The sequence below is a fragment of the Gambusia affinis genome, linkage group LG07 (assembly GCF_019740435.1).
Source record: "Gambusia affinis linkage group LG07, SWU_Gaff_1.0, whole genome shotgun sequence".
NCBI classification, from domain to species: Eukaryota; Metazoa; Chordata; class Actinopteri; order Cyprinodontiformes; family Poeciliidae; genus Gambusia; species Gambusia affinis.
The window spans coordinates 18863445-18883114 of NC_057874.1; the positions used below are offsets into that span (position 1 = coordinate 18863445).

The 19670-nt window shown below is 36.1% G+C and overlaps 1 protein-coding gene and 1 long non-coding RNA gene across 2 annotated transcripts; one reads left to right on the plus strand and one right to left on the minus strand.

Annotated features, from left to right (window-relative positions):
* The first annotated feature begins 1596 nt into the window (after positions 1–1596).
* LOC122834288 lies at positions 1597–11081 on the plus strand. Its single transcript, XR_006371170.1, has 4 exons — positions 1597–1691; positions 1819–1915; positions 8554–8657; positions 10425–11081. It is a non-coding gene; the product is annotated as an uncharacterized LOC122834288 (long non-coding RNA).
* LOC122834284 (twinfilin-2) lies at positions 7221–19533 on the minus strand. Its single transcript, XM_044122587.1, has 9 exons — positions 19066–19533; positions 15337–15515; positions 13722–13817; positions 13534–13638; positions 12374–12388; positions 11623–11748; positions 11393–11543; positions 8509–8630; positions 7221–7819 (listed from the first exon to the last, which is right to left on the minus strand). Exons 1-9 carry the CDS (start codon positions 19160–19162, stop codon positions 7652–7654), a joined length of 1059 nt encoding a protein of 352 aa, XP_043978522.1. The 5' UTR covers positions 19163–19533; the 3' UTR covers positions 7221–7651.
* Between the last annotated feature and the right edge of the window lie 137 nt (positions 19534–19670).

The following is a 19670-nucleotide window of genomic DNA, read 5'->3' on the forward strand; positions in this document are numbered from 1 at the left end:
GCTGGACTGAAATGCTTAAATGGGGCTTTCAGCAGCAACACAAAGTGCTTGTTCATGATTTTCAGCTTACTGTGGTGAATTCAGAGAATATGTCAAATATTTCTCTTTTTTTTCAACTCTTCTGAAAAACTCCTGCAGGTTTTGGGTGAAGTTTAGACTTTTTTCCACTAGAGCTGAAATCTTAGAGCTTTAACTATTATTCACAACATGAACCAGACTTTATGTCTCGCCATAAGGAGTAGATCAGTTGATCTTGTTTTAAATAAATTGTTAATTTTTCAAGTGTGTTGGATGTTTTTAAACCACAGTCAGCACATTCATGTCTTATTTTTTAAATTCAGTGATAGTAAAAATACTAATGGCATTCGTTAAGCTGTTTTAGCAACAGAATAAAAGATGTTTTTATACAAAGTTTTAGACCTTTTGTTTTCAGAAATCCAGATTTTCTTGCAATTAGGTGACCTTTATTTTGCTTACAAATGTCAGAGAAAAAGGAGAGAGAGGTTTGTCATATTTTTGTAAAAAAAAAGTTAAAAACAATTCCCTCCTTTCTTCATAATCACAACTTTTAGACCATTAGACTTTAAAAGCATCACTGCTACCAATAAACTCTATAACTGTTTACATCTATACTGCTATCTGTACAACTTCACTAATTGTAAATAGTTTGTCTTTTAATGCTCAAACACATATTCAGATTTTAAAATTTTTAATTAAAAACCTCAGTTGCTCATTTGTTTGGACTGGAGTTGATCATTTTTGTAACTATATATACAGTATTTATGTTGTCATTTTGCCCTAACTGTACAATATTCTTATTCTTTATTATAATTTTTTATATATGTTATATTATATGTCTGTGTGTGAATTTATTTGCTGTGATCGTGTTGCAAAACACGTATGAAATAAATTAGTTTTTATATGTTGTAGCATTACAACGTGTGAAGCTGTTGAAGGGAGTGAAATCTAATCATCTAATTTGAATCTAGGTTCAAATTAGATGAACCTAGAATCATTTAGGTTCATCTTTATGCCTGGGACTCTTTATGACTGGATAAGGTCAAAGTTAAAAGGCTTAATAGACACATAAACAAAATAACATTTACTTCAAAATAGTCACTGGAAAGTAATTGTGTCAGGAAAAAAAGCCAAATTCTAAGAAAACCAATTTAAAGACCATTTTTGAAAGCCTGTAGGCAAGTCTGACTACTTGGAAGCAAAACTTACAGTCCTCTGTGTTGTCTTATTATTTATACTTGTTTAAACTTATGATATTTAGGGTTTTGTCTCATGCAGGGAACCATCAAGACTTGACCTTTCTGCACCATAATTTGTTTAATAATATCAGGCACTGCAATGGGAAAAAAAGAACAGAAACTGCAAATGTCCTTCCACCCTAAAGCTAATGCTGCTCTGCTCTCATTGGGTTTAACAATTTTAAAAATATTTTTTTTTTTAGAAAATCTGTCACTATATTAAATTATTTAATATGTTGACATTCTGAAATGTTTTTTAAAGAACTGAAAACAAAATTCTGTGCACATTTGAAACTACGTGACGTGCAAAGGGTCAATAGTAGTTGACCCTACTACTCCGCCCACTCTGCCATGACGTCAAAACAACCGACGCACTGTCAAAAAAACAAGCTGCCGGCAGAAAAACAAAACAAACAAAAAAAAAACAAGCAGCCAGTAAGCTGATGTCACTTTTATTTTTGTTGACTTCAACTTAAAAATTGTCATAGTGTGCTACCTGATTGGCTGCACAAACAGATAAGGACAGAAACCAAACTTGTCATTTTATTGTATAACTTTTAAGGAGGAAAGATGGCGGCGATGGACAGCAGCGGCCGTTAATCTCAGTAACTGGCAGCCCTCGGTGTAACCAATGATTTGCAGCGAACACTTTTTACTAGGTAAGAAGATTAACATTCATATACTTTATAAGTAAATATGATTAGAAAGATATCAAATGTTGCTTTATGGAGAAGGTATGCGGCTAACTATTGGTAGCCATGATAGTGCTGCACCGTCATGTAGCCTAACGTATGAAGAAAAATACTGGTCTTTTATACATTTTAAATGTTGCTCCGGTGTAAGGAGAAACGCTATTAATGACATGTTGATAAATCATGTGGTGTGAATTCACGCAAAGTCGGTAACTTGATCAACACATCAGGAGGGAGGAAGAACGGGTCAGTTTCTAAGCTAGCTGTTTCAAACTTTGATAAATACCGCCGTCTATGAGACACAACCAGCTGTGTTACGTTCACAGACTAATTAGCTCGACTCGAATATCAGACAACTGGCAAGTTGTTTTTGCCTGTTTATTTTTGCCATAAATAAACTGCCAAAAACAACTTTGGAAAACAATTTCAGTCGCTCTGTTCAACACTCCTATCCCTCACTTCCGACGTCCATCATCGCGCCTCAATGATTTAATGACGTAGTTGGAAAGGGTCAATATTGTTTTTGTGGTGTGAAATAAAAGATTATTTGTGCAGTTTTCACACATATTGATCAACCCTAGTACGTGTGATTGCCTTAGGGATCAGGGGTTTTAATCTCCTCTAACCAAAGGATAATCTTTCTTAAAAGCATTTTTATTGAGTTGAGAGATGATGGATTAAACGTGTTTTAAAACCATAGGATTTTGATTCGTAAACTACACTGCAAAAACACAAAATAATATCACATGATTTGCAGTCAACACAATCTATTGAAAGTATTTATTGCACTATGTAGTGAAAACTGTGACAAAGCAAAATTTCAGCAGCTGAACACTTTAATGCTTTAAGGGAAAACTAGAAAACTACTCAGAAAATAAGAGGAATGTGTACAATTTTCATGCCTTCATACTATTTTCACATTTTGCCATGTTAATTGGATTTTTATTGTTTTTATTATTTTATTATTTATTGTTAGATAGTTTATTGGATTTTAAAATACTAAATTTTACTAAGTATATTTGGTCCTTTTCTCTTGCTCTCAGTGAAGGCGGACACTTTTTTCCTCTGCTCTTTCCCTGCCCATGCCTGCCTTGGTTTTGTCCTGTCTTTTTCTATATTTTTGGAGCCTTTCTTTGCACATCCTCCAAATCTACAAATTATAGATCTGGTCAACCGGTCTCTCAATACAATTGATAAAAATTTTCTCGACAAGAAGACTGGGCACAGGAGAGCCCTCTAGTCCTGCGGGGACACACCCTTGTGGGATACACCCTGGATTTATTCATGATAACTGGATCTCTGCTGTTTGGAGCTTGTGGATACCTGGCTTATTGACAAATTTGTGACGGACCTGGCCAAACTAGCGAACACTCAGACTGTTGGTGTGGACAGAGGCGTAAGTTGGATGTCACTTTTGCTGCGACTCTCAGCCCAGCTGAAGACTCAAAAGCTCACTAACGGGATGGAATCGATCTTGGAGAAGTTGCTAGCTTCAGCTTAGTGGAACGACCAAACTAATTTGGATAATTGGGAATTTCAATTGGGAAGATTCAAATTTATAATCTACCCGACCTAAGACATTCTGTATCTGAATTGGGTTTCCCGTGTTGGCTTGGAAGGGCTGCATATTTCCAATCTCCTTGAAGAGATATAAACATAACACTCTCACCCCTTCCTGTTATCGATGCAGCTGTAGAGCTGAACGCTCCCAAGGACATTCAATAACAACATCTTTATCAGATTTCTGCCGGGAGGTAGTTTGATGGCCCTGTGATGTCACCGCCTTCACTCATGTCTTCGTTTTGCCCTTTGTTTTGTCTGAATGTTGCCATGTGCCCTAATGTGTCCTTTCCGCTTTTTATTTTATTTTGTTAGAAACTGTGGAGTACTCGCTGTTAACCCAGAAAAGGAATTGGAACAAACTTGGAATCCAGAAAAAATTCTTACGGAACAGGAACATTTAGTTTTTATTACTACTTAGAAACTGTGGAGTACTCGTTACTTTTATGAATTTAGAGCATACTTAGAAAGTCCAGAGAATATCTAGCAATCCAGAAGTCCAGAGGATACTTACTTACTTACACTTATTTAGCAACCCAGAACAGGGATAGAACTTGGAGCCCAGAAAAACTACCAAAGCAATTACATGTTAGACTCCTATTCTTCCAAACCAGAAAAGGAATTAGACCAGAGGATACTTACTTATATGTATCTACCAACCCTGAATAGGAGTATCTAGTTTACTTATTTTGGATCAACATTATTAGTGTTTTCTTCTTTTGCTCTTTCCTTTGGTTTGTTATTTTGTTTGTATTTCCTTTGAATTCCAGTAAAGCACTTTGTATTGCCTGAAGATGTGCTATAAAAATAAAATTAGCTTTACCTTTCATTCCTGCTGCAAATATCTCAGTACTGGAAATAAGACAAAACTAGCGTACATGTATTGTTTTAGCAAAATGTAGAACACACATCTCAAACAGAAAACAATACCACAATCAAATATGGCAGCGTTTTGATTTTTGTTATACGGCAAAAACACACAGTCTTACAAAGTGCAGGTTACACTGGCAGATTATTTCACCTATAACAAGACGTTTTTCAAATGTTGTACGTAAAATAATGTGGCAGTGGAACTAGACCTTTTTCATCAATATTAAATAAGACAAGTTTCTATTTCTTGCTGAAAAGTTACTTCTAAGTTAGTTTTTTCTTATTTCAAGTGTACTAAGATATTTGTTTTTGGTCTAGTTTCTGTAAATATCTTAGTACACTTGAAATAAGACAAAACTTATTTTCTGAATAGTTTCCACCTTCAGGCATTAAAGTTCTCAGTTGCTGAAATTCTGTTCATCACAGTTTTCACTGCAGAGCAAATACTTCCAGCAGTTGGTGTGGACTGCAGGACGTCTGATGTGATTTTGCTAACTGCACAATCAAATGTTCAGGACGTGATGTTTCTTTGAAATGAAAACAAGGTTTCCTGGAAAAACTGTCTGTTCTGAAAGGCACAGGGTTATTGTTGTTCAGGGTCTTTTATTTTGCGTTGGATGCATCATCAGTCAGTATTCAAGATGAAATAGGATTACTCATGCGGCCTCATGCCCTGTCAGATGCTCGCTTTCAAACTCCGTGTGGGCGGGCAGTCGCTCTTCTCTCGAGCTTCAAGGGTTGAATTCAGGCTTTCCAAGAAAACTATTAAATTTTTATGCGACAGACCACAGAACAGTTTTCAAAAAACGTTTTTCAGAAGTTGTTCTGACCTCATGGAAGACTTTAAATTGCAAAGTATTTTCTGCTTTTTCATTATTAGCCTTCAAATGTTGTTTTCATCTCCATGCAGGAGTACGGAGAAAACCGCTGGATTCTCTGTACCTTTTAACGGGAACTTTTTTTTTTTTTTTTCTTTTGGCAACTTGACATTTATAGGAACACTGTGAAAACAAAGAAATCTTACCAACTATTTTGGCCTGGTTTCTAGTTCAAATATCTTACTATACTTGAAATAAGCCAAAACGTACATGCAAGCAACTTTTAAGCAAGATATAGAAACTTGATTTAAGTAAATAATTTCTTAATATTGATGAAAAACTACCAGCTGCATTGTAAGATTATTTCACTTAAGACATCAAATAATCTGCCTGATGAACTAGTACTTTTCTAAAATCAAAATTAAGGAATTATTGACTCTGAACACTAAAATCCAAGTATGTCTTGTTTAATTTTGGGCGCAAATAGTTTTAGTACACTTGAAATAAGAAAAAGTCAAAATCAGAATCACTTTGTCATTGTGCAAGAAAGCACAACAATTTTTTTAAAATTACAAGTAGTTTTTTTAAAAATCATTTTTATCATCACAACACAAGTCCGTATCACCCAGCCCACTTATGAGTTTCTTTTTGGCTTTAGAAGCTTTTTTAAAGTCAATAATCTTTAATATTCATAAAAAGTATTTCTTATTTCACTTAAAATATTTTAAAAAATCCCATTTCATAAGAGAAATAATCTCAGAGTGGAACTTATACTTTTTACATCAATGTTAAGGAATTACTGACAAAACAAGCTCTTATGTTTTGCTCAAATGCAGTTTATAAGTTCGTTTTGTCTTATTTTGAATATTTGGACAAGAAGCTTCTGAAAATACATATTTTCTGTTTTCGCAGCAAAAGGGAATGTGTTTCATATTGCTCTTTTTCAACTCAAATCTTTAAAAGCTCATTTTGTCTTTGTTCTGCTTCCTGATAGGAGATTTTAACGCTGTTGTGTTCCAACATGATTTCTCAGACTGGACCATCATTTCCCTGAGCTGACCATAAATTAGCTGCTCAGTTAGCAGCCAAAACCAAATGATAAAATCTTCTTAGAAGGAGTGACCACTTCATTCTGCAACATGACCAAGAGACTGAATTACTCACCAACAAGCACATCAATCTTGAAATTAATGTGAGAGAGTTTAAAATGTGGCAATTGTGGGCTTTTAAAAATGATTAATGGGAGGAAAATGTTTGCAGTGGCCACAAGATGATCTAGATGCAAAAATAATCAGAAATCAGTGAGTATTTTCAACAGGCCTGCAGACTTTCCTGTAGCAATTTGTAGATATTTCATCGCTTAGCAGAAATGGAAATATCATTAAATGTTTCTGATTTTTAAACTAAGTCCATTTATTTTTTATTAAAATGAAGTTTGGAGGGATTCTAGATGCTTAAAAGGACCATATTTTTTCTGTTTCACGATCAGTTTGATTTTAGCGGTATCGCTCCAGCCCCTCAGTGTTTGGCACAGTTCTGTTAGATTTGAAAGCTTTACCTTCATGCCTCCAAACATGCTTGTTTTTATTGTGACCAAATATTTATATCTTTGTTTAACAGAAAACTTTTCCCCAAGAAGCATTTTGCTTCTCCTCAAGGGGTTGGTATTATGCATCTTTATTGCACAATTCAATAACTGTTGGTATAAAAATGCTGTATTTATCAAACATGGCTTAAAAGAAATGTAACACCTTGAAATTGAGCCTCTGTCTCTTTAAGAAGCTCCTGCTCTTTCCAACACTCCACCTTCAGCACAAAAGTGCTCCTATATTATGTCATTTAAAGCTGATATTAGGAGCGCTGGACTAAGTATGATAAGTTCAACAGACTCCCAGGTGTTCGCTAATTGCTGCTGCCGCTAGTCTGGAGGAGCTACTATAAGATACTCTTTGTTTTCATTATTATCTGCCTGTAGCTGGAAAAGAACAGTTCAAATGCATCAATAAATGTTCACGAGAAATGCAAACCTTTCACTGTCTGACTGTAAGCAGTCAGACCACTGGTCTGCTTTAATTCCCCTTTAATTAAATGTCCAGACTCTAACATTAACAGGTCAACATACTGAGTATTTAATAAACATGTTGGATACCTGCAGACAATAAAAATGCTAAAATCTTAACAAAAAATACCCAACACCACTGTGTAAACAAAATGGTATTGTTCATTTCTCCTAAATGTCGATGCAAACATTGAATTTAACATTTTGCAAATCACAAATCCTCAGGAGCTGATGGTCTCGTATGAGTGACGATTTGTCTGTAAAACATTATCACAAAGACTAAAGGAAATTAAACAGCACATCCCAAACAAATTTGTTCTCGATATCTGGAGAAACAGGAAGGAAGGCCTGAAAATGCTACAGTAAGATACTCTTTATTTTCATTATTATCTGCCTCTAGCTGTCCTGAATGGCCTCTCCTGCCCCCTTAATCAGACGCTTATGTCCCCGTTTTCCTGCTGGGCCTCGGGGCTTTGCAAAGGCCTGCTTGTGAGCGTACTGCTTAGGATGGACCTCATCGTACAGAAATTCCTCCGTCAGCTCGTCTCCATCGTCAATCTCCAACTGCACAACAAAAACGCAGACGATTCATAATTCGGAATGCAACTTTGACCTTCTATAATTCATTATAAGACACTACAAGCACATAATTTTGACATAAATAAATCATTGTCTGATTGTATAAGTTTTAGCTCATCTGTCACCTGTTTATTTCTGACAATGAGTTTAAATAAAGCCAGATGTTTAAGCCTCAAAGTGCAGCTACTGTTTTAGAAATTCAGACAGAAACTCTCACCACACAGCAAAAACACACAAAACCAAAGTATATTTTCTGATGCAAATATCTTAGTACTCTTAAATATAGACAAAACTCACAAGTAGCATTTCAGTAAGACATAAGAGCTTGTTTTAAGTCAATATTGAATTAATTTTGATTTTAAAAATGTGCTAGTTACACTTATAAGACATTTTTCCCATGTTATAAGTGAAATCATTTTCTAGTGGAAATCCAATATTTAAGAATTATTCACTTCATACCAGCTCTGATATGAAAAGTTACTTATCCTTTTTGTCTTATTTCCAGTGTACTGAGATGTTTGCGTTATAAATATCTTGGTAAGATTTAGTTCGTGTTTCTGCCGTGTGCGTGGAAGAAACGTACACAGCCTGCACCAAGTAATGAATCTGTATGCAAAACTGTTATCTAATGTTGTGGCCCATCCACCTCCCTCGCCGGTTTGTCCATCTGTTACCTTTTTGGCTATTTCCAAGCGGTAATCCCTCTCCATGTCCTCCAGTAGTCGACTTTTGCAGCTGGAATACAGCATCCGCTCCTTAATGCTGCAACTGTATCCTGGCATGGAGTATATGAACACTGCAGAGAGCGGAGAGCATCAAAACGGTCAGAAATACACACTTCTGGAAGAAACTTTTTATGTAAAATTCACCTTCTGGCATGTTTTTATTCTTCCATTAAGCCTCTAAAAATAGTTCAAGCTGTTTAAAAAAAACTGTTGTTTTCTGGTAAGAAATTAATGTTTCCAAGTGTTTGGAAAATTACCTGTTTCGAAAACCGAATATGTTGTTTTAAGTCATTGATAAACACAAAAAAAAAGTAAGAATTTCACTGGCAGATTTTTTTTCCACTTAAAACATTTGAATAATGTCTTGTCATAATTGAAAGAAATCTGGTAGTGAAAATAATACTTGGTAAGATTTAGTTTTTTTGCAGAAAACTGAGAAGTTTAGCTTCATCTGGAGAAAAAGATCATGATGCTGCCACTACCATATTTAACTGTGGTGTTGCTTTCTGTTGGAAAGGTTCTGGTGTGGTTTCATCAGACCGTAACACATCAAAATTTTAAAAATGTATTTAAAAATCTATAATAATTTATAAAATAGCATTGAATTGATGAAATGGGTGAAGATTGTTACTGTTTTTTGTTTTTTTTAATCTGTCTTCTAAATTGTTTAAATGTGTTTTTGAAATGTAAAAATTGTTGAGTCTGTTGATTTTCATTTTTGTTATGTGTTTTAAGGTATTATGTCTTTTTTTTCCTATAATGTTTGTAAAAGTATAATGTTGTTATAATGATACTATGCCACAGACTAATTGGAATCCTTGAAAAAATAAATAAAAAAAACATTTTCATTCAGGATTTTAGGAGGTTTTACCCAAAAATAAGAGGCTTTTCTTTGGAAGAAAATCATTTTAACTTGTAACCCACATAAACGCAAAAGAGTGTTTTTGCAGAAATTTCTGCAGCGTCTTCTTTTCATCTGTTTTGGAGAAACGTTCAGTTTTTGGAAAGTCACAGCCGTCCCATATTTTCTCCACTTATCGATAACCATCATCTCTGCCATATTTAATGCTGCGGGTTTTTGTACAAAGGGAACATTTTGATCTCCTTGCAAGCTTTGGCTTCGACTGAAGGAAGTAAACTGAGTAAACACGTCTCGGGGCACAGCTGAGCTTTATTTCCACTTAATCAGATTCTCCATAATTAATGGCAGGTGTGAACTCAGGAAAGCCTGAATACTCTCACTGTATCAAAATATGTTTCAAGCAAGAACAAGTTTAAGAGTTTGTGCATTTTTGCTCTGCTGCTTTTTATGACATTTACAAATTAGTTTTTAGTTAAATTGCACAGGATATTTGTCACTCTGTGGAAAAGGTTTTTACTCAAAGGTCCGCTTTACTTTGGACTCTAAAAGTAGGCCGCTATCATAATGGTGTGTTGTCTTGATACCAGGAAAAGGTGAAATATGCATGCAACGTTAAACAAATAGTTTTGAATCCAGCGATTAGGCTTCTTGATTTCATTCCTGCCTTCACTTGCAGAGAATCTGACTAAATGGAAATGAAGTTCGGGTGTCCCAGTGGGATTTTCCTGGAAATTGCTGATTTGCATACTTTAGCTAAAGCCATCATTTGCAGGGAGGTTATTGAACGTCAAAAGGATTTCATTGCACAAATATATCAGTCAGCAGAAGGATGCAAACAATTCAAAACACGCAGCAGCCATGACATTTCAGAGACTCGATGTTTCTCTGTAATTGATGAAAAGAGTGAAGCTGGCCAACAAGCCAGCAGACGCTGTGAGGATCTGCTGGCCGTGATCTTCACGTGAAAAACTGTCGTCTTCGTTTTCTATGTTTGTTGACGTAGGAGTGAAGCTGCACAACAGAAAGAAAACCTCCAGACCTGGCCAGCGTCTCCCAGAACCATCTGTGAGAACGAGCTGCTGTCTGATGAAAGCTGTGACTCCAGAAAGTCTGTTTGGAACCAAAACAGCAGCAACAACAGGACACAAGTGCAACACGGAGGTGGCAGCAGCATACTGTGGGATTACTTTACATCAGATTCTGTCGAGGGGAAGTCAGCTTTTACCCATAACCTTCTGCTATACTGCAAAAATACAAAATATTACAAATTGTTTAGTTTTTGGAGCAAATGTCTTAGTTCTCTTGAAATAAGTTAATTTAACTTACAAGTAAGTTTTCAGCGAGATGTAGGAGCTTGTTTTGAGCCAATAATTTCTTAATATTGATGAAAAAGTACTAATTTTACTTTCAAACTATCTCACTTATAAAATGGGAAAAATTTCTCGGTTTAAGTGAAATAATTTATCAATGTAACTAGAAGTTTTTTTATCTATATTAAGGCATTATTTACTTAAGTCAAGTTTCTAAATCTCAGAGTTCTAGTTACTTAACAGATTATTTTACCTATACCAAGACACTTACATTTTTTTATATCAAACCTTTACATCAATATTAAGTAAAACAAGCTTCTGTATCTTGCTGAAAAGTTACTTCTGAGTTAGTTTTGTCTTATTTCAAGTGTAATAAGATATTTGCAATAGAAACTAAACCAAAAATACTTGGATTTTGTGTTATTGTAGTGGAAAAAGCTGGAAATACTTTTATTCTTATTTAATTTTTGAGCATGACAGCAAACAAAGATGCAAATGAACAAAACAAAGATGTCAGAATGATCCTGCAAGAGTTACCCATCAACATTTCTTCACATTGTCACAAAGTGATGAGAGGAACATAATTCAGACTGAGTTCATGCAAATGTTCATGCACGATAGTAATAACAGGATTATTACGGTACAGTGATCAGGAGCGTACCAACAGATTCCAGGTAATCTCCTTCATGGGAGTGCTTGTAAAGGAAGAAGTGGTATCTGGGAGTGTCTTTGGGAACCCGGCGGGGTAAATCACGAGTTTCTGTCGGGTTGGCATGGACCAGCTCTATCGTCTCCTTTTCCACATCCAGCTTCTGGAAACACCAGAATAAACAACAAGAAGCTAAGCGGCTCTTTGATTGTTAGTTCAGAGAAACAGCTCTTCCTGCTCACCAGCTGTACATAGTTGATGCGCCTCTGGGCCAGCAGGTGTAGGCTTCTTTTGGCCGACTCCTGCAGAGGAAAAGCGAGGCCCTGAAGTGTCTGGTGTTTGCTCTCCACGCTGATTTCTGTCTTCACCTGCAGGGGGCAGCACAGCATTGACAGGATACGTGAAATACCTTTTAGAGACTCAAAAGTGTTAAAGGAATGGTGAAACTTTCTTTTTCTCATTATTCAGAGCCAATAAAGCGGGGGTGTCCAAAGTGTGGCACAGGGGCCATTTGCAGCCCCTGAAAGATACAAATTTGGGCCTTCAGTATTTGATATGGATTGATACTTTCTATATTTAATTAGGGCAAAAATTATCACAAACAAGTAAAGTCTTAGCTACAGGAACAAAGGATTTGCTTTGCTAAATACACCAAGCATTTTTGTAGAATCCTGATTTTATTCATCAAGATTGATTAAACTGTTATCTATATTTTACGATTGATGTCTAGAAAATTACCAAAATACTTTTAATAAGGCAAATCTGCAGAACCATTTTTAAGTTTTGGATTTTGAATAATTTACAAATCCTTTTCTAGCAGCAAATCCATTATTTTATTTGTTTAATTCAAGTATTGCATCTTCACTTTATTGTTGAGTGGGTAAAAATATAGATTTTTTAGCACTTTCGTCTCAATAATTTTGGCCCATGTGACAAAAAGTTTGGACACCCTGCACTAAAGCATAGAGATATAGTAACAATTAATGAACATACCTGTTTTACCCGGCCCTGGAAAGGAAATCATAACAAAGAATTACCTTTTCAAATAAAACTGGAGACATAAAATTATGTGAAAAAGAATCTTACCTCCTTATTTGTAAACATTTGTAATGTTTTTGTTTCACTTAAAGGTTTCAGATCAACTTTAATATCAGAAAAACATGCTGAATAAGTAGAGAAAAATAGTTGAGTCCTGGCATGTTCTCTCAGGGTACTCCAGCTTCCTCCCACAATCCAAAAACATGATTTGGTTTCTCTAAGTTATATTAGTGTGTGCATGGTTGATTTTCCTGTCTAATCCTGTGTTTTTGTATGTCCACGGAAATACAAAAATATAGTTTTTAAATGGACATTTAATTTGTTAAGCGAATAAAGCGATTCAAGCCATCCTGGTCCTACGTGAAAATATATTTCCATCCCTTGTTAAAACATAACTGAACTGTGAAAAACCATGTTTGTGGTTTTTAATAAACTAATCATTTCCAGGCCTAATTACAGCCTGACCTGTAGATTCAAGAAATCATATTAAAACCTGGCTGACAACATGAAGTAGGACAAAAGACTTGAAAAACTAACACATCATGTCCACATCATAAGAAATTTAAGACAAATGAGAAACAAGATCACTGATAAAGCTGGATGGAAAATATACGAGTAACATTACTTCAAAATGTTTATGCTCAAGTAAAAGTAGAAAGTATCAAAACAAAACAGACTTTGTAAAATTTAAGACCTGTGATTTAGATAAGTCCAACTTAGTTTTTAAGGCCTTAAGACTTTTAATGATGCATGGACACCCTATAACCAACAAGTAGAGTGGCCTAGTCAAAGGTCAGATTTAACTCCTGCTGTACCAAAACCCCAATCAAGCTGCTGATGGTCAAGAATCTTTCACAGAGACGGGAAAGATTCATTGTTAGTAATTGCAGTTAAATTTTGAGAAATTAATAAATGAAACCATGATTTGAAAACAGATTTTTTTTTTTATTTACTCAGGTTATCTCTGTGTGACGGTCTGAAACATTTAATTGTGACAAAATGAACCAAATAAAAAGAGTAGAAATCTCTTTTCACAGCTGTATAATAAGTACATAAGGACTCCACTGCGGGCAGTAAAAAAGGGAGGCTCGATGTACACAAAGCTGACTTCTCACCTCTGTGATTTTGATCCTCTGCAGCTCCTGCTCAGCTAGCGTGAGCGGAGCCGGACCGGAGCAGGACGACACGTAATGCTGGTAACCCTGCAAGCAGACATCCTCCTGCAGCAGCAAAGCAAGAAAGAGATCGCCATTAAAACGCAGACACGTCGTGAAAATAGTGGTGAATTTAAAAGGTTTTTCACCTCCGTGGTGCCAAATATCTCGTACTTCACGTGGCCGCCGCCAAACTCTTTTTTCACTGTAGCACGAGTGGCGGCGTACAACATCTTCTGCTTCACCTTCAAACAGCAGACATGAATTCATTGATCAAAATCCTCCCTTCATGTAGGTCACAGCAGTCAATTTGTACATTTTAGTTTAGTTTTTCATTCTTTCACCAATTAAACAATTAAAGCTGCAGGATGTAACTTTTATTAAGTTTTACATATTTATTAAAACGTATTTATTTATCAATTTGTTGTGACACCATAATATAAGGGAGATAATCTGTGAGAACATGTTAGCTCCTCAGCCTTCTCCCAGTGGAGAAATACAACTCTGTCAGAAACAACCAATCAGAGCAAGAAGGAGAGTATTAGCACTGTCAATCATCTCATGTATGTGCTGCTCACACCCTCCGCCTTGCTCTTATCTAAGCTACAGCTGGTTCACCACACCAGAGCCGACCATGAATGCTGAAGCCAGTTCATATGGCCACTGATAACATATTTTCCCAGAACAGTAAGTTGTTTCTCTGCCATTACGTGTGTGCATACACAAGATTGATTGACAACACTAACACGCTCCTCCTGTTTTTAACCAGAATAAGAGCATTTCATCAGACAGCAATAGTAGCTTTAATAGATCAGGGAGGAGCTAGATTTTTTTTTTTTTTGACAGATTGCCTGCCTCATATTAAACTGTCATGACATAATGATGATTTTAACGATGAATATGTTAAAAACATTATTTTTAAAGTTACATACTACAGCTTTAGCAGTTGTGATGGTGTATTCAGTATTGCAAGTGCAACTTTCACCCATTTTTCTCCAAATCTAACGAAGATCATGGACTAGTTTGTTCAGTCTGTAGGAAGTGTCCAAAACCTGAGGTGGTTGTTCTGCATTTACACACTGTAAGCTAGAATTTAATGAAGCTTTTGGAGAGCTTGCTTCTTTCTCTCTGAGTGGCCTTTCAGCCGATGTTGGTACAGAACATGTTTCAATGAGAATAATGACACTGTGTGACCAACTTTAGCATTGTTAGCATCTTGTTTTGCATTTGTGTTGGGATTGTGATGCATATTTCACGTTAAAACGCGTTCATCTCGAAGTCCCAGAACCCTTCTCCTTCCTAAACGCGATGATGGCTGGACGATCCCATACTGCTTTCACTTCTGTAAACACCATGTGATTGCTTGAACAAATCAACATGGCAACTTCCGACATCTGGGAATTATTCCCAAAGCTGAACCAGAATTGCTCCACAGCTCTCTTCTTGATATCTCAACTTATTTATTTTTTATTTAATTTGAAGAGAGCAACAAAAAAAAATCTTAAAAGTTATGTTTCTCATTATTCTGGCATTTAGCAAACATAGTTTTGGTGATCTCACACAAGAAATGGCAATTTTTTATATAATAATCTAAACATCTGTTTTAACTGGTTACAAAACTAAACATGCACAAAGGTTTTAACAAAGCATAAAAACGTGATTATTTCAGCTGAATTTAAATTAAAATAAAACAGAGTTAATATAGAGTTTCAGATTAAATTTTTTGGGTTGGTGTGTCTCCCTGAAGTTTTTATTTTCCCTTACTGGAGACTGGTCAGGAGACCAGGAGATGAAAATCCACTCGTAGCCCAAAGCATTCTGGGAGTCAAGGCGGTACAGGATGTAGCAGGGCTCCTGGTTGTCCAGGAGAGGAAGCAGGAAGTGGTCATAGTCCTGGTCCCAGTGCTGCTGTGGCTCTCTGTAGGCTCCCAACACCAGCTGCTCTGAAAATCAGACCAGTACTCATCACATACCAGAGCCTCTCTACTGTAACACATAGAGCCGCCACATCTAGATTTCACACCAGCAATAAACATGGAGAGAAATTAGAATAACCAGGATGATTTAAATAAATAATTTTAGTAAGGAAATAGCAAAACAAACTATTAAAACTTAATACTCAAAATATTTTTGTTTTAAAGCAAATAAAGTGCTTCATATTTAATAAATTTCTATACAATATATAATCTATTTTTGATGTCTTGAGACTATAATAAAAAAAAAATATCAATTACTTTTCAAATTTCTTTTTTTTTACATCTCAAACCCTTGAGAACAGGGGTGTTCAAAATGTGATTCAGGGGCCACAAGTGGCTCTTTAGATATTGTTATTTTGAGACAATTTTCAAGTAATATGATACCAACATAATGATACAAGTTTGCCCTCTCAAAGACAAATAAAATATAAATTTGTAAATAAAAGATAAACACTGAGACTGAAAGATATTTTAAATATCTAAAATAAAACCAAAAATAATAAATAAAACAGGAATAAAAACCGCAAAACCAATAATAAGCTGTGTTATAATGTAATCATAATGGAAATTATGGAGCTCATTTTAATTTATCATGGGATTAATTAACTGCTTATTGTGACAGGCTTTGTAGTTTTTTCAAAAGGTCATGTGGCACAACCTTTATTTGAGGGTTGTGTCAACCCCTAATCTAGAGGATTAGGAAAAGTCTCCTAAAATGAACTGCTTGACTGGCCTGGAAAGTTGTGAAAGCAAAATTAAAAACAGATTAAACTCACAGAAACATGCATTTGTTCCCCAGATCTCTACTGCACAGCCTTCCTGAGTAAAATCTGAAAACCTTTGCTGCTATGATAAAAGAAACTAAGATTAGGTTTGGAGTTAAAAATCCAGCTGGGTTATTTTGTGTGAAACACAGACAGAAACCTGGTGTCTGGTGTCCTTTGTTGGGTACAGGGGGGTTTTCCTCTTTGACTCTCTTGGGGTAAGTTTCTATTCTGAGCTGCAACACATTCCTGCTCTGCATGCACATGCTTTCCATCAGCCATTCTCTGCTGTCTTTATGCGTCTAAACAAGTATGAACCTAATAACTGACTGCTTTCCCACTTAAATGTTTCTGTGAAGTGTCAGCTCGGTGAATAGGAATCTCAGGGTGATGCAGAGATCTTGTTTTACCTTTGAAACTGGAACAGGCAGAGCGCGTCACGTGTTGATTCAAATAGCTGAGCGACGACCCGAGAGAGCAAAGTTCACTGGGGTAGATTTAGGCCGATCATCCGGGTGAAGAGTTCTGTTTTCAGTACTGGTACCGTCCAACTTTAATATTCATGAAGGGGCCATAGATAAATTTTTTTTAAATCATAAACTTCTTAAGTTAGACATTTATCAAAAGTTATAAGTTGAGGTTTTTCCACAGGTCATATAACATTTGTGTCTCTAAGTAAGTTTTGTGTAGCTTCAGTGAGGGCAAAATGGCTCTTTGGATTGTGAAAGTTGCAGCCCTTTGGTCTAGTCAAAGCCTAGACAGTAACTCTGTGAAAGTCTTGAAAACCAATGTTCCTAGATGCTCTCCATCCAATTGGTCTGAGCTGTTTCACAAAGATTGGGTGCAGCTCCAGGAGTTTTACAAAGTACTGATTTAGAGGACTGAGCACAAATTCACACAAATGTAAGTTTTAAATTCATAAAAGTCCTTCTACTTTACCTTAGTCTATCACATAAAATCCCAACAGAATACATTTTATTGGGGGGTTTAAATACTTTAGCAAAGGACTGCATGCCCATAAATACTAGTATATGAAGGCTTTCCGTCAAAGTATCAGATTAAAGCACCAAACCTTTTCAGTCACTACGCTGTCTGACATCAACCCTATAAATATGTGACCAAATATTTCAAGTGATCTCTTCTGTTCACAAAGATAGCCCCAAAAACTTCCCACATTGCATCTGACACGAATCATATTACAGCGTGACATTGGTTCCACACAAAAACACGATGTAAACACCTCGGGAATAAACAGTTGCCTAGAAAGCTATTGCTTCATCCATCTTTTCTGTCGTCTGAAAGCTGCTTTCCTTTCAGACGACAGCTGCTCTGGTTTTCATTTTCCCGAGGACAAGACTAACTTTTCCCCTACTTTCCTTTTTTTTCCCCGCCTCGTCATTGCTGTGAATACCAGGGAACTGAAATGCTCTCGACACATGCTCTGTTGCTTGAGGGAGGTCAAGCCATGAAAACTGGAAATAGTTTGGAGCCAATTTCATTTGAGTCAGAGAGAATCAGTTGTTTTCTAAGATATTTAAAAAGGTCATTTTCAAAGTTAGTTTGTAACTAGTTACATTTACTCAATTACATTTACTTGGGTAACTTTTTGGGGAAAAAAAAACTTTTTGGTACTTTTTAGTTTAGCTTGAGTGACTATTGTTGCTCTTACTTGAATGAAATTTCTGAATACTTATAATACAAGCTTGTTTTAACCAAAAAGTCACCGGACACACATGTAGTTTTTGTTACTTTCTTAAGTTTTATATTGAAAGGAATTGTTTTATTATTATTATTATTATTTTATTATTATAATAATTTTGGTATTATAAAATACCAAAATTTCCACATAATTTTATATTTTGGTACATTTGATTATGCATTTTTTAAAATATTAAATTATTGATGTTTTGATCAGTTAGTCATTGCTTGATAGCCTTTTAACCAAATACTTTTTTACTCGAGTAATTTCTTGGACAGCTACTTTTTACTTTTACTTGAGTACAAATATATTGAAGTAGTCAATATAATGTCTACATTTCTTAAAAAAACAAAAAAAAAACAAACCTATGATCATTTTACCAGATTTTATTGAGAAGTAAAATTATTTCCAAGATTTTAAATGATCTAATGTAAAAAAGTAAATCAAGCTACATTTATAACCAAATTCTAACAATTCCACTAAAAATAGAGGAATTTCAAAACTGTACGAATATTTTTTCTGTGAAGTACTGGTTTATTTTTGTGAACTTAAAACTTATGAAGTTTTTGTACAAACTCAGGCTTTGTCCCTGGAGGTTTATTTAAGTCAAGGTTCAAATAGTCTGTGCCAACTATACAACCAAACTGATCCAGAGGACCGGCTTGTCCACTGCGGGGTATCCGATGTCAGCAAGTAAAATATAAGACTTTTTAAGGCCAGCTTGAATTAAATTTCAATTAGAAAAAAACTATAAATACAGGGGATTATCGAGTACAGTGAAGTGACAGCCAAATGGTGATACATTTCAACTTAACCGTTATAGACGTAAGCTAGCTAGGCTGTATTAGCAGCTGGTTACCAACCGCCGACACAGAACGCACTGAAGATGTCAGCGCGCGCAACGTTTGCCACACAGAAAAGTTCCAACTGCATATCAGGTTAAATAGTTCCGATAACACAATTTAAGGCTGGTGATTATCATATTCTTTTCTGTTTGTTACGTCCTTTCAAGGGTTTTTAAGGATGCGCGGACACCCTGCACTGGGTCACTCACCGTTCTGGATGCAGACTTTGATGAGGCGCGCCGCTCCGCCTCTTGCCCTGGCCAGGAACTGCCGCAGCTCCGGCGTCACTACCAGCGCGAGAAACATGGCGGGTCAAGTTGCGTCTTCCTCCCGTGGGGGTGTTCAAGAAGGGAGGCGAGGATGGTTTAAGACGAAGCAGAACCAGGAACTCCACCGAACCAAAACAATCAGTCCAAATTAGGATGAACTATGAAGAGTCGTCCTTCTTTGATGCAAGACTGCGGAGCGTGTCTGTGTCTGGACTCAAAGTGTGACGGAATGAGACGGGACACTGCTCAAGTAACTGGGACAGTGTCATGTGGACAGAGGTGGAACCTGATCACCTCTCTACCAAATTTAGCTCCATCTCTGACTGTCCAGGCAGGGGTGCTGGCCTGTGAAGAGCCAGAGACCCAAAACTGTGGTGATGTAAACACAAAGGCCAGCCAATATTTAATAAAGAGTGACCTATCTGGGCTGAGAGTGGGGTCAGATACCAGCTTTTCTATTATATTTAGTGTTGGATGAGTTAATGTAACCAAAGTGACTTTAAGAAAACTATCCCTGACTTATTTAACTAAAATATTTCCACATA

Coding starts and splice junctions, on each gene's coding strand:
- LOC122834284 (XM_044122587.1), bottom strand. CDS start 19,162: ATGTTTCTCGCGCTGGTAGTGACGCCGGAGCTGCGGCAGTTCCTGGCC. Junction 13,818..15,336: donor GGTCTCCTGACCAGTCTCCA/GTAAGGGAAAAT, acceptor TGCTGTTTGAAG/GTGAAGCAGAAGATGTTGTA. Junction 7,820..8,508: donor GCTTGGAAATAGCCAAAAAG/GTAACAGATGGA, acceptor TTTGTTGTGCAG/TTGGAGATTGACGATGGAGA.